Genomic DNA, 27500 nt, shown 5'->3' with positions numbered 1-27500 from the left:
GTAGATGTACATACAGAAGACCAAGTTGCTGCTTCTAGAATACTTCTAGAGTCCACCCTTTCCAAAAAGCCATAGATGCAGCCAAGGCCCTGGTGGGGTGCACCCTGATTCTGCCTGGAATAGTTTTGTTGTGATGGGAATAACAAAAGGTGAAACAACCATTTGGAAATAATCTGCTTTGACACAGGTTATCCCTTTTTACCTTCACAAGAAATGAACAACTGAATGGAAATAATGAAATATTTTATTCTGTCACGTGGGTGAAAGACCACCTCCACAGGCTAAGATTCCAAGAGAACTTTCAAAAATGTTGTTTTTGACTCCATCACACAAGACTGTGTTCCTGGATTGTCTGCTAGACACCTCAGTGCAAACCTATTGAACTATACTATACTTAGATTTGTACTGAACAGGGTGGATGGGGGCAAGATCCTTTATATCCTTTCAAGGGTTAGGGGTTGGCATAACGGCTAACGTTAAGGTACCTTACAGACACAAAGTACAGGGTTTGGCTTTCACCTTTAGGAAGCATGGCTAGTCTTAAAAAGGTCTCCTGGGGTCTTAAGCCTAGTAATTACCTATGAATCTATAGTGATTTATTTATTTATTTGATTGATTGACATTTGTTTGGAAGTCAGACTGGGTTTGAATGCTCATTTTCAGCAGAGGCCAGAATAGAAAAGCTCCAAAATTACATAGGAATTACTTACAATAATCATACAGAAGACAAAATACAGTATGAAAATTTGTATTATACATTTTTATAATTTGCATATTATAGGAAAATGAAGAAGAGAAGAATTTAGAGGAAATTGATACATAGTACAGTATTAGAACAAGCTTAGTATATAATTTAAACATATGTAGATGCTTTGATAATAGTAGAAGTACTGTTTAATTGTCAAAAGAAAGGATCAATATGTGGGACGATAATATATGGATAGGGTAGTAAGGCTGAATATGTTGTAAAAGGAGAAAGTAAGAATCTTGCTGATAGGCTATGACATAGATAAGAACTGATGAGTAAGGAGGAGTATTTAGAAGATCGAACAGAAATAGGGAGGAGGTTATGTGTCAGGATAGGTTCAGAGTGGTTAAAACAAGAAAAGTGAAAGCTTGCTAGGGTCAACGAGAAGAAAGAGGTGTTAGGATAGCTTCAGAGAGGAGAAAACAAGAAGAAATGAATGCGACAGTGAGAGTCATAAGATTTAGTAAATGTAGAGATGGAAGATATAGAAGTAGCTAAGTAAAGCTCTTAAGAGATGTTTGATATCATAGGGTCAGGAAGGAGATGTCTGATATCGTAGGGGTCAAGAAAGAAGGATGAATGATGTGAAAAGGTAGGGGGTAAGTAAAGGAAGAATGAGGCATGGATTTATGGTGTTAGAGGGAAGGTGGGATTTGGATAAAGAAATAGCTGAACATATATAGTGATTGGGATTTTATATATATATATATATATATATATATATATATATATATATATATATATAGATATATATATATATATATATATATATATATATATATATATATATATATATATATATGTTATCAGGCTGATTTGTAAGTAGTAAAAAAGGAGAGTTTAGTTTGGAGACATACAAAAAGAAGAAAGCAATATGGTATGTGAAGTATTAAAGGAGTAAAGTCAAAAAAGATGAAATGGAAAAAAAGGACAGATGAAGTCTTAATCTGGTTTACAGCAAGAGCAGATCCATGCTTTACTTAGGAATTCTTTTAAAGTATATTTGAAAGTAAGATGGTTCAAGTTAAATTTGGAGAAGGAAGAGTAAGGCAGGGTAGGCAGTGGGTTTGTAAACTATGTTATGAGCCGTTATAATAATTTGAACTTTTTTATTCTTTCTTTCTTTTACTTCTTCTGTCTATTCAGCATCTTTGTTATATTTCAAAGGATCGTAATAGATGTTTCCCCAGAACATGTCTATTTCTTCTTTTTTGGTGGTATTTATATTCATTTTGCCTTGTTTCCCAATTCTCTATAAAACTTTTTTTGAGTCATCAATAAATTGCTTATTTTGTATTTTTTCTTTATATATTTATTCCTATATAGCAAATCTGATTTTTGATCTTTTTTTAATGGGGTCTTTACCATGCAGATCGAATTTTAGATTGTCATCGATTATTACACCAGGAGTTTAGTAGATGGGACAACTTCAATTAATATATTGTTATGGGGTTGAATTTTAAAGTTTTGTCTACATGACGACATTTAGGAGAGAATAAAAGGAGTTTGGTTTTGTTAGGGTTAAGTAATAGCTGAATATCATTTATTCAGGCTTCCAGAGAAGAGAAAGCTTGTTGGGTTATTTGTTGTAGATGAGATAGGTTATGCGAAGAGCACATGGTAGTGGAATAGCTGCATATTGAATTAAATACCTATTGTAGGATGCCACGTAAAGGTAATTTACGAAGATGTTAAAAAGTAGTAGCCCAAGTATTGAGCCTTGGAGAACGCCAGTGATATTTGGAAGGTAGGATGAAAAGGAGCCTTGTCATTTTACAGATTGTCTATTTGACAGACAGCTGGAAAACCACTTGATTGAGGAGGATGAGAGACCAAAGTTGGACAGGCAATGGAGGAGTTCTGAATGGAAAACAGTATCAAAAGCTTTAGAGACATCAATAAATAATGAACAAACATCCCCGAGTCTCTAGCTTTGTTTACATTGTCTGTGTAAAAGGCAGGGTTGTTATAGTACTGTGTGCTGGCCTGAAACCATGCTGAGCGGAAGTTAGAAGAGCATTTTGTATAAGGAAATGACAAGTTGTTGGTATGTATATGTCTCTAATATTTTGGACAGAGGACATAAGATAGCAATAGGACAAAAGTTAGTGAGATTGGAAAAGTTACCTCCATTGTGTAATGGGAAAAGTGCTCCTCTAAGATCAGTTGCTTACTGATTGTCTCTTAGATTCTCATCTTTTACTTGCTCTAACCCTCTCCGTTCGCCCTGTGGGCTCACTCCGCTCCCCTACCCTACCCCCAAATTCCACCCACCCCAGGGGTCCTAACCTTATACTTCTCTGACCACTCCTCCCTTTTCAGCTCACCTATCACACATTACTCCACCCTCTTACCCATCCAATACATATCCTTGTCTACTACAACACATACTCTATTAATTCCATCACTTCCTCTCTACCTTTTCTTTTTATTTTAACTTCCCACACTTCCTTCAGATATAGCCCTATCACTATGCTTCCACTCCTAAACTCTAATTTAAAACATATTCTCCTTTTCTCACTTCTTCCTTTCCTTATGCTATCTTACCTTCTAACTTCATATGAACAACTTAGTCTCAAAGGCCCACACTCTTTCACTCAATATACTAGCCCTCCTTCCCAAAACACATTACAACCATTCTCAAACATTTCTTCTCCTAGCTACCTTCTAGCAAGATTTCATAGAAAGTTCCATATTACCTACACTAACCAGGCATACAACAAACCATTATACATCTCCTCCAAACCCTCTGACACCAAAATAAGGCTACTTCTCTCCCTTATAGCAGGTGACATTCATCCCAACCCTGGCCCAAACAACACTCCTACTATAAATCCCCTTTTTTCTCCACCCTTATGCTCTACCTTTCCCTCCAATCCCCCAAACTCTTTCTCTATAGCTCACCTTAACATCTGCAGCATTAATAATAAAATTGCCCAGCTGCATGCATTGCTCGATATACACTCATTTGACATGCTTTGCCTAACTGAAACTTAGCTCAAACCAACAATCCAAGACAGGGAAATTACTCCCCCTGATTACAACATCTTAAGACTAGACTGTAAATCCAAAAAGGGTGGTGGTTTAGCAATTCTGTATAAAACAGGCATGCAAATTACTGTTATCCATGAAAAACCTCCCTCTGTTAGCAACTCTGAAATCCTTATCTCTAAATTACACCTTAATACCCACAAATCCACCTATATTATTTGCACCTACCTTCCACCTGGAAATAATATTAATACCCTAGAATAAATTCTTAGTTGGCTCTGTATTAAATACCCACAAGAAACCATACTACTAGGTGATGTCAATATAGACTGGAAAACCTGCTCCTCAGGAGTCCCACCCTCCCTCCTAAATCTCCATGGCTTTTCACAAACCATTAACACCCCTACCAGAACTAACAAATCTAACTACAAAGAAAGTATATTGGATTCTGATAAATAGTCACTACCAAAATTACACAATAGGAACTCTACCCAACGACTTATGTGACCATGCCCTCACCTACTTAATAAGACATAAAACTCCTACCCCTCACCTTACTAAATATAAAAAGATCAGAAAAAATAGAAACTTTAACCCTGAATCCTTCCTTGCTGAACTAAGAACTACAAATTGGTCTCCTCTTAAACTCCTGCCACTAGATGATGCTGTAGCATACTTCAACTCAAAGTTCCTATCTATACTAGACTCTCATGCCCCTATAAGATCTGTCAGAATTCGCTCAAAACAAGCCCCTTGGCTTTCAAAAGATACATGGCATAAAATTATTCTGAAAAATTAGCTCTGGACCAAATACCATAGCACTAAAGATCCCAGTGACCATCTTAAATTTAGACAAATAAGAAACATTACAAAAAAAGCCGTACTTCTAGACAAAATAAATTACTACTGCCACTTATAACAAACTAACCAACAAAATCCACAAACATTTTAGGCAAGAATAAATAGACTCTTAAAACCTGGCCACTCTGACACCCCATACCCCTTAGACTCTTCCCAGAACAACCCAAAACAAACAGCTGATGCCTTTAATACATTCTTCACTGAAACTGTCCCGTCTCTATCTAAACAACTATCCCCCAATATATCTTCTCAGCCCACCTCCCCTTCCACTTCTATTCCCCATTACAACTGCAACTTGTACCCACATCCCTTATCTGCTCTCTTCTCCACAAACTTAAACCCTCCTCTCCATCTGCTGACCTTCTACTTCCCCAATATCTACAAACTGCAGCCAAACCATTAGCCTATCCTATTTCCATTCTGATTAACAGAACCATTATCGAAGGCTACATTCCTTCAATCTGGAAAATCTCACATATTATTACCCTACATTAAGGTGGTAACTCAATAGAACTTTCTAATTACTGACCTATAGCCCTTCTCTCCCCCTTGCTATATATGTATCCAAAACCAGCTACTTAATCACCTGTTAAATAACAACCTCCTATCCAGCTGTCAGCATGGTTTCAGACCCTTCCATAGCACCACTTCTTAGGTTCATAGGTAGGTACTAGGCTATTGGCCCTGGGGCCTATACAAGCCCAGCCAAAAAGGTACCCTGGCTTTTGCCACCCAAGAAAATTATTTTCCTGTGCCACTTTTGTAGGATGTCCCTCCTTTCCTTCACTGACTGCATCAACAAAAATCAGAACAATAATATCCTCACCTCTGCTCTCTTCATCGACCTATCCAAACCCTTCGATATGGTCAATCACCAGATTCTAGTAAATTTACTGAAGACATTAGTCCTAGACTCTTGTGCCATAAAGTGGTTCCACTCCTATCTTCATAATAGACAACAGGCAGTACTCTGGCATAATAACTTATCCAACCACCTCCCCATTTCCCTAGGAGTTCCCCAAGGCTCTATTCTTGGCCCCCTTCTGTTTTTTATTTTTATTAATGATCTGCAAACTAGTATTCCCTTAGCTATCTGTATACAATACACTGACGATTCTACTCTGATCTGTTCTGCCTCATCCCCCTCTGAACTGCACTCTGTCACCCAACAGACTTTTCAAACCATTGAAACATGGCTCCTTAAACAATGTCTAATCTTAAACCCTAAAAAAACAAATTGTTACTTTTCTCTCCCACCTGTAAATCCCCTCCTCTCAACTTCTCTGTCCTGTCTAATAATGGCACCAGCATATCTTCAGACCCCTCTACCAGGCTCCTTGGAGTTGAGATAGATAACAACCTATCCTTTGATTCTCACATAAATAACACTATAAAATTATTCAACAGAAAACTAGGCTCCCTTTATAGAATTAAACCATTCCTTACTCCACTTGCCAGAACATCTATTGTCCACTCCCATCTGGTTTCAACCCTCCTTTATGCCTCTCCTATTTATACTAACCTCAATAAACTATCTGCTGCCTACAACAGTATCACCAGATTTGCCTCTGACTCTACTTTTAGAACTCAGCATTGCAAAAACATAAAGGAATTAGGATGGCTTGAATTGCAAAATCTGATCTTGTTTCATCAACTCTCCTTAGCTCAAAAAATCCTGTATAAACCCACTAACACCCCTATACTCACTTCCCTTATAACTCCTTACTCCAACCTCAAAAGCCTACGTTCCTCAAACAAACTTCTCATAGCAATTTGTAAATTCAACAACTTGGCAGGTAACTCCTTGTTCTCTAACACTATTGGAAAATCCTGGAACTCTCTTCCTGACAATCTCTCTTCCATCTCCTCTCCTCACTGCTTTAAAACCCAGCTCAAAACTTTCCTTAGAACCCGCTGGCTCTGCCCTTGCAGAAACCCTGACTAACATTTCCTTCCACTTCTAGTACTGCCACCTTTTCTGCTTACTAATTTTAGTCCACAACCTAATTGTCTGTTAGTATGTATTTTAAGTCCTAACTGTTGTACCTGAAAGAACTTGCTACTGTAAAGGCTCACTAACTAATGTGTAATTTCTGTTTATCAATGTATGTATTTTGGAGCTTTTCTCCCCGGGCCTCCACTGAAAATGGACTCAAATCCAGTTGGACCAGCCCGGTCAACAAAAGTAAAATAAAATAAAATGTATGACTTTCTCCATAGAGTTGGAACATATGACTCAGTGATGGATCAATTAATGAGAATGTTAACTGGATAGGCTATAGCTTCAGCTGCTAGTCTGATGTATTTGTGGGAGGGTTATCGGCTGAGGTTGAGTCAGGTTTACGTTTGTTTCATAGCTTTTTGATTTGAGTAGTGGACACTGGCTGCAGAGAGCAATTTTGAGTACAATTATCTGGCTATGGAGCGCTGTTTGTTGATGGAGTAAATGGAGAGGAGTTACAGAGGAAATGTAGATAAGGGGTGGTATTCTCGATATTATTTGGGGATTATTGATTTTTTTAGTTTAAGTCAGTTGGAATTTAGTGAGGTTGAGTTTGCTATACTATCAATGAAGTACATGTAAAAGATAGTGGAAATTTCAATAGGGAATTTATCTGGTTGTGGGTTAGGGGTTGTTTTGATGCACGGTTGAGTATGGATTAATGGTAGACCAACATTTCTTAGGATTCTTTTTGTTTGCATTTTGAAAGTTGTTATAGAAATCTTTTTTGTCTTTTTTTTTTACTTGCTTTTTTTTTTTGTCAAGGTACCTGAAATGTTGAGGATTCAGAGTAGTTTTACATTTTAGCCAATTATTTCATGCTTTATTTCTGTCTGACATTAATTCTGTGATTGTTTTAGATAATCAGGGAGCATGATTGATTTTTATTCTGTTTGTGTGTAAAGGGCATGACTCTTTAGGATATTTTGGAATACATTATTAAAGTAATTGACTACACTGTCTAGAGGTAGGAACAGTAGAGAAGTTCAGTTGACTGACTGTAATGCAGTGAGAAAGGAATCTTGATTAAATTTAGTTAGGTTACATGTAATTTTATAGTGATGTTCTTGTGGGCTGTGCGTGATATAGCAATAAGTGTAGCCAGGTAGATGGTCACTTAGGGTACTGGGAAAGGTACCAGCAACAGAAAATTTCCTTGGGTCAGAAACTAATATCTAATCAAGTGTAGATCCATGCCTAAGATTTTTTGATTTTTGTCGTATCTAGTTGGTGTTGTATGAGTTGTGAGAAACCTTAAAGAATGATGCTATGTATTGGGGAGTTCAATATTAATTTTCCCTAGTTGATATTGAAATCTCCTAAGATAATTATTTTATTAGGAATTGTAGAAGAAATTCAGGATAAGATATCTTCAAGGACTGGGATATTTTGGCCTGGGAGAATATAGATTACAACTGTGCATAGACTTTTAGAAGCATTTAGTAGAAGGAAGGTGATGTACACCAAACGTATGAATGGTGTTATAGTAGGAAGTAAAATTAAAATGGTTAGAATAGGATAGGCCAATACTGCCAGCCTTTTCTACTGGTTCTATCTGCCTGGATAATGTTATAGCTAGGGGGTAGGACTTCAGAATCTTTTATATTAGGGTTTAACCAGGTTTCTGTGGCTGATACGACACCTGGGGTTTGCTGAGAAATCCAGGCATGGAAGTTTGTTATTTTGTTTCAAATGCTCTGAAAAATGATTGTAGCCAAGTGAAGGTTTTTATAACCAGATGTGGTAGGCAGGGTAAGAGGACTGGGGTTAGGATGTACATTTCCTGAGAGAGGGTAAGATATAAAAGTATGGAGAACTGTCTGAATTAGCTAGAGTAGTTTTTTAGCTAGATGTGAGATTTGAAGGAAAGGAATTTTGTATTATTATGCACTAATCTTATTTTAGGGCTATTGACAATAGTGGCTGTGAGTAAACTGGGTGAGATTTTTGAGGAACTTAAAGTGATCTTAGGAGAAGGAAAAGAATTAGCAGTAGTATTTTACATGGGTGCAGGCATGTCATTGTGATAGAAGTGTAATGTATAGCAATGGAAAGCATTAATGAACACAACAATACTTTAAACATTATGAAGTGCATTGTCTGTTTGGGAAGAAATTAAATGGATTGATTCCACTTTAATGGGAATGGGTTGAATGAGTGAAAGTGGGGCAAAAAAGGAAGGTAAATGGTGAAGTGGAGTTATGAAAATATGGGTATTGGAGTATTGTGATAATAGGTAGAAAAGTAGAGAGATGGGGCAAGGTAGGTATAAATGTACAGTGTGTGAGGTGGGTGGGAAATGAGGGTAGGGTATGGGGGCAAAATGAGTCAAAAGAGCAATGGCAGATGGAGTAGTTAAACCACACTGCAAGGTAAGAGTGAGAGAGATGTGAGAATGAAAAACTATCAGTGAGATTGCTATATGGCATATAGAATTCAAGAAAAATGTTATATATTTAATAGATGCTATGTCTAGTTCATGCATGTGTATTTATTACTAATAAAGGAACGATTAATCTGAGAGAGTGTTTTATATTCAAGAACAATGGTAAAAAGAAGAAAAAATAATTTATCAAAGTGAAATTTGTAGAGTTAAGTAGAAAAGTTGAATGAGGTATTTGGAGAAAGAAAAAATGATATGGGGAGGGTAGGTCAATAGCTTCTCACCAACATCATTTTATCTTTTGCAAACCTTTTATAAAATAATGTGAGAATGATAAGTATTATGCTATGGTACACAACTGTAGTTATAATAAAAGAAAAAAATAATTTGGTAATTAACTAAAACAGATATAGGGGAAGAGACTTTATTTGGAACAAGTACACAGAGCACCTTATTTATCTTGGCTGTGAAATAAACAATAAGCTTTTGGTGCTGTTCTTCTGGCTGTGTTAGGATGGCGGGTGATAGTTTCAAGAAAAGAAGTATACCAGGGAAGGCTTGCCTGCTATCTAGAAAAATAATGCAAAATTGAACAATGTACAAGAGAGAAGACAGGTTTAAGCACTAGAAGAAAGAGACATGAATTTAGTGTAAATAAAACTAATTGATGAGATGAAAAGTAAGAACAACACATTTGCAAAGATTATATATTGAGATATAAGAGCGTCAGTATTGCATGCCAAAATGTTATTGACCACAGGGAGGGTGTTGGTAAGATAAATAGGGGAAGAGAAAAATTATTATGAGATGCACATTTAGGAGCTGGTAAGAAAGTTAGCTGTTAGTCACTATAGAAATAGCATTTCATGACATGCATGGATGCAGACAATTGAAACATTAGTCTTGAGATAGACCACAAAATATTACCATAGTTTGGTTATTTAACTTTTACTACTTTCTATGCAAACACAGGTGAGAAAAACAAAAGAAATTAACATATTCTATGACACTAATATGCAATCAGAGAGATGTAAGTTAAGCTGTTTGAGGTCTACTGAACACTCGTTCAGCTGGATAAGACTGAACTCTTTGAAGACAGTTAAGATTTATTGTAATGTTATGTCACTTTATGTCAGAAATGCATTTCACTGCTTAGTTGTATGTACTCAAATAGCACAAAAAGTTACTTGGTATATATCTGTTATGTCTGTAAGTCATCAAGTGTACAAATAAAGAATAGTTAAAATTAGTTTTTCTGCATTTAAATATAGTGACAAAGTAGTTAAATATTCCAGTGTGGTAAAGGAAATAATTGATTGGCTTGTGTTGCTTTCTTAAAAGTAGAAAAGAGAGAGAGAGAGAAATGTTGCAATCTAGTAAAAGTGTTCTCCACATGCACGCTTTAAGCTATGTCCTAATTTTGGATGAAAAGCAGCAATCAGTGATGTAAATAAAAAACGTATAAGTAAAATATTGTAATAATTGTTAACCATTCCCTTGAAAGTAGAAGGAAATAAATGCTGCACTGTAAGGAGGCGTTCAACACATGCATGTTTTAACTACGTTCATAGTTCCACATGGAGATCAACACACATAGTAATTGTGGAAGCAGCTTTGTGTATCTTATATGCTATTTGAGTTAATCCCTCATTAGAGAATGTAAGTAAAAGAAAATAACGCTGCTAATTGGAAAGATGTTCACCACATACAAAATTCAAACTACTTGACGAAGTCCTAGTGGAAGAGCAACACCAATTATAATATAGAAGCTGTGTCTGTGTGTAAGATGTTCAATTCAGTTGACAGGAACTGAAAAAAGAGAAAGAAGGCAATAAAAGCATTACCCTAGACTACAATATTGTGCAAGTAACCATACTGCTACATAGGATATACCATGACAAAAAAGGAAATTCAATGGCAATATGAATTTTACATGGAATGATATTGCAGTTACACTAGGGGAGAAACAATGAATTGGGTACAGAATGAGGATTAGTAGCTACAAATATATTGCCATGCAACAGGAAAAAAAAACTATTGTGATTCTAATAGTTAGGTGTGCAGTAACGGTAAGTGGCATCAGCTCGCATCAGCCTATTATCAAAAAAGCATCTTGCAAACATAACTAGCAATAACATCAACATACATTCTGCAAAAATAATAAAAAAAAAAAAAAACACTAAGGAGAAGGTAATTAACCAGTAGAATTACGTTAAGTAGTGTACGCAGTCTCAAGGGTGTCAAGAGGGTGGAAGGGAGTTAAGTAGTGCACACAGTCTCAAGGGTGTCAAGAAGGTGGAAGGGAGTTCCGTTAAGTAGTGCACACAGTTTCAAGGGTGTCAAGAAGGTGGAAGGGAGTTATGTTAAATAGTGCACACAGTCTCAAGGGTGTCAACAAGGTGGAAGGGGAAGCTCACCAGAGAGGAAGGTAGAATAAGGAAAATATTTTAGGGAGCAGGTTTTGCATCATGGTTAAGATCTTTGCCTAATAGACACAAGGTTTGATTCTGACCGCCGATTATTGGCTAGGTTTAAAACTGCCCTTCAGGGCAGCTAGCCTACTATTTAACCTATATCATCATTCTGTCCTTTTGACTGTCCTTTGTTCTGCGGAGCTCATGTTTTCCTTTTGGAACCTCTCTGCCATTGCTTTATAAACATCTACTTACCAACATTCTGTTGAGACTTTTTATTTTGTTTCTTGACAAAACTGGACAAGGAAGCAGAAAATCCTTTGGAAAATTTGGAGAAGGGGGCTGAAAAATATGATAGATTTTCTATCTCTCTTGTCTCGTTTCTTGATAACCTCTGCAGCATACATATATGCATGTGCTTTTATTAACCAGGTGAGAAGGCAGGTGAGAGTGACCCTTTTCAATGACAGCCTGAGTCACTGCGTTATCATTAGGAAGTATACAATAAACTCACATGACACATAATAACTTCCACCTTGCTTTTGTAATACTGAACCAGTAGCGAAAAGATGTATGAATGTCTACTTTATGTATCATATATGTACAAGTTAAGTATTCTGTGGGTCATTGTTAACAGATTATTCTATTACTGCTTGTTTTGTTTGTTCAAGAATAGTAATAAATATTTATTGCATTTGTTTACCTAGATAGCCCAACTAGGCATGATGAGATGTCCCTTTTCAATGAAGGCCAGGGCAGAAAAGCTCCAAAAAACATTACAAATTAAGTGTTTAACAGGCAAATAAAAATATGATAGTGAGATACAGTTACTATCAAAATCAAGAATCACAGTTCTTTGTGTATTTACTTTGCCAAAAACAAATGTCGAAAATAAAAAAAAATATTTAATCAAAATGATGATAGCGGTTATGTCAATAATTTACAATTCAGTATTATCAACATTACCTAGGTTATCTTGACTTCTGGTGATTTTCTACTTACATTTTGCAGGGGGGCAAGCCCCCTGCACCCCCTGCATATTACATAAACAAACTCTGAGATCACACTACAGTGAGGAAAAGGATAAACTTCCCGATCCCCACTCTACTGGAATCTTCAATCAGAATGTCAACCTCATATGAGCAAACGCACACTAGCATTCGCTAAGGTGGATTCCAACGTTTACAGATCTGCGTTATGGAAACTGGTAACCATGTATTCGATCATCCCAGTTTTGTGTAACTGCCGTTCCACATTTTATAGTAAACCAGTGAGATATATGATATAATAGCAAAGTTAACAAGAGATAAGAAATAGCAATACAAACAAGTACATGATACAATAATGTACATAGTCTAAACTAAATTTCTATGTCTGTTGAACATGAATAGTAAGACCAGGCAGATAAAGACATATATATGTACATTTTTAAAAAGCTAATCTAGAGCAATTCTGAAATTATTTACATATTTGCATGTGGAAGCAGTAAGGAGAAAGAAGCAGTGATGTATGTTTATACAAAGCTGAACTAGACCAAACAAAAATTACTAAGTAAGAAATAAGATAGATACTTGGGGAAATTTCTCGAAACTAGGATTTTATGCTTTAAGCTTTTGAGGCGGTTAGTGTCTAAGAGTTATGGCAAATGAATCATAAAATATGATCAGGTGGGACAGTGGTTACTAAAGTAAGAATAATGCCCTAGGGCAGATAGCCTAGTATAAACCTATGAACCTATAATGAAAAGTACAAATAGTCAGACTGGATTATTTTAATATGATGTTTACTTGCTACTGAGATATGCATGTATGAAAGGCAAATAGAACTTCTCATGGTCTCCTTTATTAAAGATTTTTTTTCTGTTTTGTTTTTCTTTCAGACTCACAAGAGACAGTGTCCCATGCAAGCAGTATTAAGCATGAAGCACTTTTAACTTGTACACGGACTAACTTCATCCGGGTACTTATGGAAACTGCTGCTGTTACGTTGTACATCATGTTTTTTTTTCTCTGAAAAAAAGAAATCTCTTTGATGAGAGAAGTAATCCTTTACTACTTCAGATGAGGTGCAAATATTAATATTATTCACACCATTGCATGACTGATGATCCTAAAATTTTGAATGTGAATGAAAAATGCCTACAGCTGGGACCTAATTTTCATGGATTCAGTACAGTGAAAAGTACTTTCTCCAGATTTGGAAAATGTGCCCATTCTGACTGGACCTTGGCAAGAAAGAGTAAAGCTGGCATCCTAAATATATGCATATACAATATCATCAGTGTAATGCCTATCTCCTCCATGATAAAGAGACATCCCAAGGCACATTATGCCACAAATCTGGCAAATAACAACAGCAACATCCTCTTTGATCAGCTTCTGCACACATTAAACTAAACATCTGTAACACTTTATCAGTCTTTGCTTCAGCAAAAAATCCAAGCCTGCCTTTGCTTTATTTCTGTGTGTCTCAATCAAAACCAAAGCATTTACTGGCTCCAATGCAGTCCTTCTTCAGGTTTAGTTATTAATTATGCTGTTGCTTCTTGTTAGTTTAACCCTTTGCTGATTGTGGTAGCTTAGCTGAGCCAATAGCCTAGAAGAGGGGAATACAAAGCCAAGACCTACATGTTAACTGAACCATCTTGTTACACTGCTCCATACTTTCCATGCAGTTAGTCTTCAGATCCCTTCAAACCACACAAATAGTCCACTGGTCAGCCTTCTGAACAAGAAACATTACGGATGGTATGTGTGTATTTAATAGGTCTTTGGGAAAATGCAGCGAGTCAAGGGCTTTCCCCTTGTAACTTTTTTCCTTGGGGTGTCAAGATCATTGACATTCCAATTTGTCCATTTTTTTCCCATCACTACTGCCACCCTCACAGTTGTAGTAACACAATGAAACAGAGCAGCTGTTAACCTTCCTCCCCTCCTGAATCGTAAAACAGGTCCCTTAATGTTGAATACATTCCCACCTGTCTGAGCCTGCATGTCCCAGTTTCATTTCAAAACCCAGATTGCTGATAAGGTAGTCAGTATTACTGGGGTCTATATTAGAACATCGAAAGTTTAAAATTTTGAATGTTCTAATACCGACCCCTATTCAGCGAATGCTGAAAATACCGAACCTGTAGAACAGCGAATTCTTTCCTATGGAAAGAATTCGCTGTTCCGAGAAACACACACACAACACAAGCACACCAAAAAAACAGCAATCCACACACATACACTTAAAATCCTACATCTAACCCTTACACTAAACTGTACATACACTACTATCTATCCACTTACCTTAACCCAAACCCTAACCCTAAGGTCCGTCATTATCGCACACTCACCTCACCCATGCCCTAACCCTAACCCACCTACCCCACCCTAACCCTAAGGTCCTTCACTATCGCACACTTACCTGACCCGCGCCCTAACCCTAACCCGCTCCCTAACCCTAACGTCCACACAATCGCACACTTACCTGAACCCGACCCATAAGTTTCCACCACAGTGCTGAAAATAGTGAAGCCAAAGAAACAGCCAACTGAATTCTTTCCCTAGGAAAGAATTTGGTGTTCTGCAGCTTTGCTATTTTCAACATTTGCTAAATAGGGGTTGATATTAGAACATTCGAAGTTTTAAACTTTTGATGTTCTAATATAGACCCATAATTACTGTCATCATTTCAGTCCTGGGCACCACTTGCCCAGAATAAACTAATGTGATATAATCTAATTATGTTAGACATCAGTCAGGCCTACTGAGTTCTAGATTAACATCAGTAAGGCCTAATGAGTTCTAGATTAACATCAGTAAGGCCAACTGAGTTCTTGATTACCATGTGCACTACATTCTAGGCACTATCTGCTAGAGTTCTTTCAAATAAAATGACCACAGTTTCCCTGGAAGCTTTTATAGTATTTATAGTTATTGATTTGTGCAGAGGTGAACAAGCCTCTCAAAGAAAAGTAACAATGTTTCCTAACATCAACCAGACACATTGCATTTTGGAACATTAGGATTACTTAAAGAACTTCACATATTTTATTGCATAATAATATTTATTGATTTATTTATTTATTTATTTATTTAAAGTACTTATTTATTTATGTTTTTACACATCCCTACTTCCCCAGGACCTGCCTGGTAGCTGTTAAACTGGCATCCATTTGGCCCATTCATTTTCTCAAGGGCAACAGCCAAGCTACCCTGGGCTAGGCAAGGACCCTACAGCCCACCAAAACCTACCCCAGATGTCTAATCAGCCCATTTAGTCCCCCTCTGGAGAGAATCGGGTAATAGAGAGCAGATCGGCTTCAGGTCTCAAGGAGCAGGCTACCTATCCTGAGGGTATGTATAACAAGCATCTTGCTGACTTACAACTCTTGACTGGTCGGGAGGAGGTGGTATGCATGCGGCCATAAACACTTCCCAATTTCCTAAGTTCCACAGAACAAAGTTCTGCACTGACAACTCTAGCCAACCCAGCCATTACAGGCAGATGATACACTTAGCCATCGCTATCTATCACCAATGCCAATTGCCCTGCAGAATTCTGCCCCTGGAGAATGAGTTACCCCACCCTACCATTCAGATGCCTTCATCTCTCCATGCCACAGGCTGAATAAATTACTTATAATATGTAATTAGACGAGTTAGTCACTACTGAGCATATCTATTTTATGGGGGGAAGGGGGTCTGTTTGGGAAAGAAAACGTAATTCCCAATAAGAAGTGCCTACTTACTATAATGAAAATATGCAGATTCAGTTACCTATGGCCAAATGCACAGAACGATTAAATACACACATCACACGTTAGCTTTCAAGAAAGACAATACATCTCATGATTTAAGTAGAACACAGTGAAATTGTCATTTTTTTCACATACTTTGACTGAGAAGAGTTAAAAATTTAGTAAAAATGTAAGCAATCATCTAACATTAAGTAAATTAGCATGAAAGGCTTCATTCAAGATTGTTAATTCATACTCTAACAGCAAGTGAGATAAGTTTCTGAGTTCATTTTAGAGCTTAAGAGAGCAGAATCACTAGTGAGAACTTCAGTAAAGATAATTTTGGAAGTACAGTTTAAAGAAAACAAAAAATAATGGTCTATGACTGAAAAAGACTCTTGTAGTCCAGACCACCCTTTGTCTTCATGAACTTCTGCTTAATAAATTAACTCAGCTAGCTAACTGCAAATTACAGACAGACATAGATAGATAGATAGATAGATAGATAGATAGATAGATAGATAGATAGATAGATAGATAGATAGATAGATAGATAGATAGATAGATAGATAGGTGGACACATTCCTTAATAATACATGTTATTTAATGGTTATCAGAATATGATTGTTACTGCATAATATCCCACCAAATAAGCACAGGACAGAAATGTAGGGATGTTAGGTTTCCCTGCTTTCCACAACTAGGCAGGCTCTGTTTTGAAAATAGAAATGTTCTAGTGCACTTTTAAATGCAGCATTATGCTCTAAACCCTCTATGGTATAATTAAAACTGCTCCATAGGGTAGGGAGAGAAGGTGTTGTTCATATCTCTCTCCCCTCCTCTTATTGAAGTCTTGGGGTAATTTCATATGATCAAAAAAAAATACACAACCAAATGTCTTCCAATTATATTAAACTGAATAGTCATAAAGGAATTGGGGAATAACTTTATCACATCCTTTATGAAAATTCATTTATTTTCTCGTAATTTCATAAACTATGACTCCCTGATGATTATAGTGTCTGGGGTTGGTATACAGTAACAAAGCAAAGTTTTACAAGCAGAATAAAATGAAATACTCAGGTAAACAGCTACTAACTCCAGTGTTTTTTTTACTTCATACTATGGCCGCTCAGTTTAATTCCCAGACCATGTCTACAACAGTATTTTGGTATCATTTTAGTACCCAGATCAACAAACAAAATAAAAAAACAAAATATCAACTGCATAAATCTGCTTATCTCAGAGGAGAAAAGCTCTACAAGAAACAGTTAAGTGAGCGTGCATAACCATACATACATATAATAGGTTAACAGTGACCTTGCAGAGCCTGTAATTAGATTATATAATCAGCACACATATATATGTGTGTGTGTGTGTGTATATATATATATATATATATATATATAGGTCCCTATCAGATGATCGAGTTTAAACTCAAAATTCACATGGTTGAGACCATTTGATCAAGTTTTTGAAAATTCAAACCTTTTGAATAGAGACCACAGTACAGTGGGGATAAGGAATGTTACCCTTTTCTCTACTGTAGTGCAATCTCGGAGTTAGTAGATGTAATTTGAAAGTGGTGTGGGGGGTGCAGGGTGGCTTGCCTCCATGCCAAAATGTAAAAAAATGGTAGATATTTGTGGGGGGGGGGTTTGTGTCTTTCTTTTGAAGTTCGAGTTTTCGGAAACCCGATTTTATATATATATATATATATATATATATATATATATATATATATATATAATTGCAGTAAATGTGCATTTCATTGACAATTTACTGCTGTCGAGTTAAATCAGTATCTCTGCTGTCAAATGCAGGAGATTTTTGAAAGTAGGAACATCATTGGTTCGTTTGTTCTTTTGTTGTTTGGGATGTTCTAGAAATGATAGAAAATGGGGTTATCTATAATGCCAAAGCAATCAGATATGCAATACAAAAAGTTTCAGCATTAGGGTTGTAAGTGTATGAGTACATATTTGTACATTAGATTTAGAGTATGGACTAGGGCCGAGGAAAGATTTAGTGTTTAGTATGTGATTGTTTTTATGTTTGTTAAAGGATGTGATTATGTGTCTGTTTCTAGTTTAAGGTTAGGGTAAGGGATAGATAATGGTGTAGGTTTCATATTGTGTATGTGTGATGGTGTAAATATGTAAGTGTCTTGTGTAGCTGTACCGTTAGAGAAAGGCAATGCATAGCATTGGGCTTAGAGTCAATGCAGAGTTAGAGTTGGGTTTGCACACAAACGTAAGATGGTGTTGTGGGGTAAAACTAGAATCACAACTGTTTTTGTGTCTCTCTTGGCAAGAGCTACTCTACATTTATGAGTAATATTCAAGGACTTATCTATCAACTATTTTGACCATTTTTTACTTTTTAACTTTTTGCAGTGACTTTTTTACTTTCTTCAGCTACAGCTTTGTTAATGTTCCCCACTTGTGGTGTCATTTGTATTTAATGCAGCAAACTGATTTTGCAAACGATTTTTTAATTCCGGTGGTATATTTTCAAGATCATACCTTAATAAGCACCTGCCTGTCTTAATCTTCTTGACCTTTAGTTTAACTTCTACAGATTACCCCAGATTTTGCTTTATTTATTTAACATTTGTTTACCAGGAAGGTCTGACTGAATTAGAAGGTACCCATTTTCAGCAGATGCCCGGGGAGAAAAACTCTACAGTCAGAATCTTTCAAAAATCCATTTATACTTTAAATTACAAAGAATCGTGTTATACTACAAAACATAGGAGTGAAAAAACAACGAAAAACAATAACAAGTTGGAGAAAATATGTCAGGCAGAACAGGTGAAAATTATGGTATTACTGAGCTTTTCCATAACTTACTTCTACAAATAGCTTTTCTATCATTTACTTCTGCAAACATAGTCAGTCTGATTTCTTTACAGCCCATTGGGAGATGTCCACATATACAGTCACAGCGTATTTTGCTGAAAGGTATTTGAAATAAACAGGATGTTTCTCTTACAACATTCTGTCATCCCTTCTCCTACTTTGCTTCTGTTACCAAACCCATGATTTTCAACCACATGACGTTTTTCAACCACATGACGTTTTTCTTTGCTCCCTCCTTTTGCATTTCAGTCAGCCATGAGTGTATATATACCTAGCTTGCCTGTTCTGTTAGTTTCGGCTTGTATTTACTCACAGAACTGATCAGTTTCATCCTCTTCCATTTGTGTTGTCGGAGTATATCTCTGAATTATAGTCATATTAATGGGTATACTTTGTCGACAAATACATATTAAATGACCACTGAGTGCACTGTATTTCTGCTCCCTATTGAAAAATCAGCACTTGAAATGCAGAGTGACAAAAAACTGAAAAAAAAGGCCAAAAACACAGAAGAGCAAATCTCAAAAATCACTATTCTCCTTAAAATTTCCTCACACCTCCCAAACTTTTATATGCCAACTCCGAGATCACCATACCTCAGAGAAAAGGGATTATTTAGAGGAATGGCATCTCATACTCAGCATATGCAAGTCTGATTTTTCAGCCAGTCTCTGTATATATATATATATATATATATATATATATATATATATATATATATATATATATATATATATACATACACACATACACATATATGTGTGTATGCATATGTAAACGGTATGTGTGAATGTGTGAGTGAGTGTACATGCATATATGAATCTGTGTGTGTGTGTGTGTGTGTGTGTGTGTGTGTGTGTGTGTGTGTGTGTGTGTGTATATGTGTCTATATATATATAGATTTTGTGTGTGTGTGTGTGTGTGTGTGTGTGTGTGTGTGTGTGTGTGTGTGTGTGTGTGTGTGTGTGTGTGTGTCTCTTTACCTATACATACAACGGTAGCATTGTCGCCTCACAGTTAGACGTTGCCCGTTCAATTCTCAGTTAGAGAGTCTACTGTGTGACGACATGCGTGAATGGGCTTTCCTTTGTTGAATGTTGTGCGTTAGGCCCGGCAAGCCAGCATGTAAAACTCTACTGCCAATCATTAGCGGACCGGAATTCCGCTGTGGCGACCCCTAACCGGGAAAATCCGAAAGACACACACACACACATATATGTGTATATATCAAGAGAGTAAGAAAGAGTTGGTTTCATATATATATATATATATATATATATATATATATATATAGATAGATAGATAGATACACACACACACACACATATATAATTATACATATGTGTGTAGGTATTTGCAAATGGTATGTGTGAGTGCACATCCATTTATGAATATGTGTGTGTCTCTCTCTCCCTTTACCTATATATATATATAGGTAATGAATGGCAGGTAGGGAAGGGGTACTGACTTGTGTGACAGAGCAGTTCATTTTATATGCAAAATGAAGGATGAATATTTTTAATTCTGGAGAATCATTTCTCTGTTAAACTGTGGGTTCGAGATCATAGTTAAAGATGTACATATGCAACTTGGTGCTTATGTAGGACAAAGGCTAGACCCATGAGTATGAGTGGGTGGTGTTGGCTTAGGAAATGACATAGAGGGAATCGTATGGTGGGTTAGAAGTTAGCAGACTGGCCTCTTATATAAGGAAAGTGGCTATCTGGTGAACGTGGATAGGGCAAAGGCATTTTACAGTCTCAGCTGTTCTGCAATGATGATTTTGTTATTAACAGAATATGGCGTAGGAAACACTTATTTCATGGATAACACAAGAGTAATTTAAGGGCTGCATCCAGTGGTCAGTGGTTGTATAGGGAATAAGACCACATGTTTGTGGATATTAACAGTGCATGAACAATGTTATCTTGTCAGTAGTATGGATATGTTATGCATGACATTAAAAGGATAGGAGTGGGCTTGTCCTTCCCTGTTCATTTTACCTTATGCAGATTATGTTTTGTAGGTAATAGAGAGAAAGATGTACAAGGTATAGTAGATACGTTGGAATCTTTCATTATCAGGTGCATAGAAAGGAAAAGGCATGGAGAATACTTGGCAAGGAAGCTAAAACCACCTGGGGAGGTGACATTTGTTCAGACGGGATAATTCATACAAAATAAGGTAGAAATTAAAAATGGGGATATAGTATGCCTACAGATAATATTTCCTATGTCCTTTGATAAGATTTTTTTTTTCTGACAAATTTATCCTACTGAATATGGAATGGTATTATGGGGTACATATTTTTACCAGAAAAAATGAGGTATAAATTATTGGTTTGCTGTTCTCAGTACTTTGGTGAACATGCATGAAACTGTCAGAAAAGGCATTTTGCAGACAGAAGGGAAAATATGGGTTTGTCTAATATATGCCAACAAGATGGGTTGTCTGTATTTTCATTGTTCTGTTTTGCTGCTTCAGTATTTATGTGGTAGTACTAATTGCAGTAGTGTGGGGTATGGCTGTTGTGCTAGATAAGTGTAACAACATTATTCATAAACTGTAAAAAATAAAAAGGTGTAGTGGCCAGCGAATAAAAACACACTTTTATTACCAATAGAAAGAATAATTTAGGTAAGCGCTTTCGAGGTGACCCTCTTCTTCAGACCTTAATAAAAACTACTACAAACATACAGTTTAAATACAAGTGACAACCAATTAAAACACATAATGAGAATGAATGTGGCAAACCGCTTTTTCTTAAGAGAGATTTGAAAGAAACAGCACTGTTCAAGCCAGGCGAGACATAAGCCTTAAAATCAACAATCCATCTCAACTCTATATATTCAGTTTCATTGCATAGATCTCCTTCTATTAAGCTCTCATTAATGTTTTGTAAAACTAAGAATTTAAAGTTATGCTGTGTACCATAATCTGATACATGTTTAGCCAGTGCATTTGTTGATTTTAAAACTAAAGCTAGGAGTGGACCCTACAACTCTACTAATCTGAGGGTCTGTGAGTGATGAAGAATATTGTTTTTCCTACAGCTTTTTCTGTGTAACCTAGTTGAAATGTTACCAAACATGTTTTTGTTCACATTAATGTCTAAGAAATCAATCTTAGTCTGAGAGTACTGTAGGGAGAAAGAGAGATATGAGGTGGTACTCCCTAGAATGTTCACCCCAGACACATAATTAGGAATATAGTTAAGAATCAAGTAATACGTTGTAAGAGACTACACACTGATGGAGGAAATCTTGAAGAGGCATTAGATAGTTTGCGTGTAGATCTTATGAATAGGGCCTACAAAGCCCATGAGATTGATAAGGCTATGGAAGAAGTGCACTCTCTAGATAGTAATATAACCAAACCCTACTTCTCTAAAGAACTCCCTGCAAATGTACATGATGAAGGGAGAAAATGTGTTGAGATGGTGAATAGGCTGTGTTTAACTTTTTCCAGTGATGTTAACAGGACCTGTGAGATATAAAAAGAATTGGCCTATTTTACTCACAGACCCTCAAATTAGTAGAGTTGTAGGGTCCACTCCTAGCTTTAGTTTTAAAAATAGTAAAAATTTGAAGCAACGGCTATGTTACAAGAACAACAGTACAAGTGAAAGATTTATTTCACAGCGCAAAGGAACATATGCATGTAGGGCTTGCGAAATCTGTTGCAACATATGGTCAACCTGCATGGTTATGCATCCGATACACTTGAAACCAGTAGAATTTTCTTTCTGTGCAGACTGTTGTACTATGAACATAGTTTATTTGGCCAAGTGTAATTCATGCAACGCATTTTATTTAGGCAAAACGAATCGTATGTTGAAGGAGAGGGTCACGGAACATTTGAATGACATACGTAACAATAAATCAACAAATGCACTGGCTAAACATATATCAGATTATGGTACACAGCATAACTTTAAATTCTTAGTTTTACAAAAAATTAATGAGAGCTTAATAGAAGGAGATCTAGGCAATGAAACTGAATATATAGAGTTGAGATGGATTGTTGATTTTAAGGCTTATGTCTCACCTGGCTTGAACAGTGCTGTTTCTTTAAAACCTCTCTTAAGAAAAAGCGGTTTGCCACATTCATTCTCATTATGTGTTTTAATTGGTTGTCACTTATATTTAAACTGTATGTTTGTAGTAGTTTTTATTAAGGTCTGAAGAAGAGGGTCACCTCGAAAGCGCTTACCTAAATTATTCTTTTTATTGGTAATAAAAGTATGTTTTTTATTCTCCAGCCACTACACCTTTTTATTTTTTACTATTTATATTTTTGGGGTTTGTTGGTTCCACCACTTTCTTCTCATTTTATTATTCATAAACTGCAGCCTGGTAAGAAAATGACTTGAATGCAATTAAGGGCTAATAAATCAAACAAAGTGTGAGAAATACTTGGCTTCTCTGCCATGAACCAGGTTCAAATTTCCAAGTCACACGTTTTTGATGATACAATTCTTCTAAGATTTTGCTATTGTAACATATGTAATGTGGCATCACTGTTTGTGTGAAACAGGGGATTTCGCCTTTTCCCATGGTTGCGCAGTCATGGAGTTAGTATGTTAGCAATGGGGAGGCGTGGGAGGCTTGCCCACCTGCAAAAATACTGTTTTAGATGAGTGCAGTAGGTGATTAGACTAGTTCCATCCTTTGCAGTTGTGAATCAGGAATTGCTTTCCACTCGTGTCTTGAACGGTCGTAGGAGAAATGAAAATATAGAGTTAGAGAACTGAGTGGCACAGGGAATGTGGGCACAACAGGAAGCAATGCACGTAGGTCCTCCGTTCTTCCATGTATTTGCAAGGGAGGGGATTCCTTTCCCAAATACTTCCAGCATGGTGCTTTCAACAAATGGAAAAATTTATGCTGACAACAAGAGCTGTAATAGTTTTCCAGAAGTTTAGTATTTCACTGATTACCTATTGAAGGACAGGTGTTCTGTTAAACAAAAGAAGAGTGAGTGCTCTGCACAGGTTTGTGGGAGTGAAAAAATTGGTCACACGTCTCCCTGTTTTGAAAAATGATCAGTGGATTTTGGACTATGGCAAAAAAGAAATTAACCGTCAGGCATTAGTAAAATGATTACATATGTGGTCTCTTACTGAGTGAACAAATGTGAAAAAGTTGACACTCACAAATGTTATTCCTTGATTTTATTTGCTATAGAGAAAGTCATGGTAGGGGAGTGTCAACTGTTGTTATTATCAAGAGGAGGATATTGCATCACCTTGTAAACATATCATAATGTACTGCAACTTCCAATTTTCTTTGTATAATTTTGTTTTTTACCTGGTATCTGAACTGCAATTTATTTTGCTCTTTTTCTCTTTTGGTGTGATTTTTTTTCTTTATTTAATAGACAGCTATTACAGTTTTTGTAAGTGTCATGAGATCTTTTAACTCACATAAGAGTTACTACTAAGTCAAGCAGAAAGAACCTTTGTTAAAAGTCCTGTCTGAAAGATGGCATAATAAGAAGGCAGCACCCCCCCCCCCAAAAAAAAAAAAAAAAAACAATCAGGATTGTATGGTGTGGGAATAACTCACCTGCATACAGTGGATATAAAAAGTTTACACACCTCTGTTAACATACCAGGTTTTTGTGATATAAAAAAATGAGACCACAATAAATCATTTCAAAACCTTTCCCACCTTTAATGTGACCTATAACCTGTACAATTCAATTGAAAAACAAGCAAATCTGTTAGGGGAAAAATATAAAAAATAAAAAAGTATAATAAGCTGGTTGCATACGTGTGCACACCCTTAAACTAATACTTTGTTGTGTGTGCACACCCTTAAACTAATACTTTGTTGAAGCACCTTTTGATTTCATTACAGCAGTCAGTCGTCTTGGGTAGGATTTTATCAGCATGGCACATCTTGACTTGGCAATATTTGCCCACTTTTCCTTGCAAAGGTACTCTAAATCTATCAGATTGCTAGGGCATATCTTGTGTACAGCCCTCTTCAGGTCACCCCACAGATTTTCTATTGGATTTAGGTCTGGGCTCTGGCTGGGCCATTCCAAAACATTAATTTTCTTCTGGCAAAGCCATTCTTTTGTTGACTTGGATGTATGCTTGTGGTCATTGTCATGTTGAAAGGTGAAATTCCTCTTCATCTTCAGCTTTCTAGCAGATGCCTGAATGTTTTGGGCCAAAAGTGACTGGTATTTGGAACTGTTCATAATTCCCTCCACCTTGACTAAAGCCCCAGTTCCAGCTGATGAAAAGCAAGCCCAAAGCATGATACTGCCACCACCATGCTTTACCATGGGGATGGTTTTCTTTTGGTGATGTGAAGTGTTGTTTTTGTGCCAAACGCACCTTTTGGAATTGTGGCCAGAAAGTTCACCCTTGGTCTCATCAGACCACAATACATTTTCCCACATGCTTTTGGGAGAACTGATGTATTGTTTTGCAAATTTTAGCCGGGTCTGGATGTTTTTCTGTGTAAGAAAAGGCTTCCGTCTTGCAACCCTACCCCATAGTCCAGACATATGGAGAATACAGGAGATTGTTGTCACATGCAGTACACAAGCAGTACTTGCCAGAAATTCCTGCATCTCATTCAGTGTTGCTGTAGGTCTCTTGACAGTCTCCCTGACCAGTTTTCATCTTGTCTTTTCATCAGTTTTGGAGGGACGTCCAGTTCTTTGCAATGTCACTGTTGTCACATATTTTCTCCACTTTTTGATGACTGTCTTCACTGTGTTCCATGGTATATCCAATGCTGTGGAAATTGTTTTGTACCCTTCTCCTGTCTGATACCTTTCAACAATGAGATCCCTTTGATGTTTTGTAAGCTCTCTGTGAGCCATGGTTTCTGCTATGGCAGGCAACTGAGTAAATGTCAAGAAAATCCTACTAGGACAGCTGAACTTTATTTGGGGTTAATCAGAGTCTCTTTAATTGATGGCAGGTGTGTAAACAAGAAGACTGAATGCTGTAATTAAATCAAAAGGTGCTTCAGCAAAGTATTAGTTTAAGGGTGTGCACACTTAAGCAACCAGCTTATTGTATGTTTTTTTTATTTTTTATATTTTTCCCCTAACAGATCTGTTTGCTTTTCAATTGAATTGTACAGGTTATAGGTCACATTAAAGATTGGAAAAGTTTTGAAAATTATTTATTGTGGTCACATTTTTTATATGACAAAAACCTGGCATTTTAACAGGGATGTGTAAACTATTTATATCCACTGTATATACAGACTTAAAAATATGAGTTACATCTGAACAGACAAAATATATGCCCCCCCCCCAAAAAAAAAAACTTTTTACTGCCACTGAAGCCTATAACGTAAGAAGCCAGGTCAGAACTGGTCCTTCCATACAAACCCCTTATTTCAGAATGTACCCTACTACCCATTGCTTCTCTGTACCAGCCCAGAACTATAGCAGTCACTTCCCCCAGTTTAACTGTTTACACAAAGTACTCCCCTGTTCAGGCCATAGTTCAAACAATAATTAGTAAAACATTTTAAATGCAACTATCCATCCAAAGGATATGTTACCTAAACTGATATCTCCATCTGCATTGTACCTTTACCTCCCAAATTACTGATGCATCTGATTAATTCACTCATCCTTAACCATGACTCAGCTAATCACACCATTACTGTTCTAATCCTCTATACATAATCTAGTCCCCTTTTTAATCTCACTAGTCTCATATAGCTTCCCCAATCTAGCTACTACTGTGATATCGCCACCATTTCTACTCCTACTTAATTCTATTTTCCCATTTCTATTCCATTTATGTCACATATGTGGTGGGTTAGATATTCTATGTATATATTCTTCGTCAGATTTCTATGCTTACTCATAAAAGTAAATTACTATCTGTATACTACACATTGTTTTGTTACATTATGGTGGAGGTGGATTTACCAGGAGAGCTGTGTTTGGTATAATTAATAAAGTCTTCACCTTATAGACACAAGGTACAGAGTTTGATTCTGATCTTGGATTACTGGCTAGGCTTAAAAATGGCCCTTTAGGGCAGTTAGCCAAGTATTCACCTAGGAACCTATGAAGTAACCCAGGCTTTGTCTGTAATTAGTCATTGTTTGATCAGTGATCTATGCTGGTAAACACATTTTAACAAATAAATAAATGGTAGCCTTGAATGAAGTGTAAAGGGATGCCTCCCCCTGCCTCCATCCCTGTGCAGGGAGCTTTGTTTCCAGTACCCTGTTGCTTAATATAAAATTCTCTGCAATTGTACAACCTTAAAAAATTTAGCTATACTCACATAAGTTGTTTAATCATGTTTTAGGCACAGTACCATACACACACACACACACACACACACACACACACACACACACACACACACACACACTTATGCACACCACATCATACATCATCAAATCTACGAAGAGAACTGCCTAAGTAAACACACCTATGCACACCACATCATACATCATCAAATCTACGAAGAGAACTGCCTAAGTAAACACACAGAATTGATTTGCCTTTTCACTGATG

The 27500-nt window shown here is 36.6% G+C and overlaps 1 protein-coding gene and 1 long non-coding RNA gene across 2 annotated transcripts in view; one reads left to right on the top strand and one right to left on the bottom strand.

Annotated features, from left to right (window-relative positions):
- The window catches only part of LOC122813145 (cell adhesion molecule 3-like), a 394215-nt gene extending 379685 nt beyond the window's left edge, over positions 1–14530 (top strand). Inside the window, exon 8 of the mRNA XM_044085295.1 lies at positions 13279–14530. Within this exon, the coding sequence (XP_043941230.1) occupies positions 13279–13412 (134 nt within the window). The 3' untranslated portion in view covers positions 13413–14530. The remainder of the gene's footprint in view (positions 1–13278) is intronic.
- Positions 14531–26199: 11669 nt separating this feature from the next.
- The window catches only part of LOC122813143, a 1889-nt gene continuing 588 nt past the window's right edge, over positions 26200–27500 (bottom strand). Inside the window, exons 1-2 of the long non-coding RNA XR_006366645.1 lie at positions 27475–27500; positions 26200–27414 (exon numbers count right to left, since the gene is read on the bottom strand). The exon at positions 27475–27500 is cut by the window's right edge and continues 588 nt beyond it. This is a non-coding gene — a long non-coding RNA (uncharacterized LOC122813143). The remainder of the gene's footprint in view (positions 27415–27474) is intronic.

Source organism: Protopterus annectens, chromosome 10.part0 (genome assembly GCF_019279795.1).
Source record: "Protopterus annectens isolate FY-2018-M chromosome 10.part0, PAN1.0, whole genome shotgun sequence".
Classification (NCBI taxonomy): Eukaryota; Metazoa; Chordata; order Ceratodontiformes; family Protopteridae; genus Protopterus; species Protopterus annectens.
Note: the sequence above shows the minus strand (reverse complement) of the source record. Positions and strands in the feature narration are given on the sequence as shown.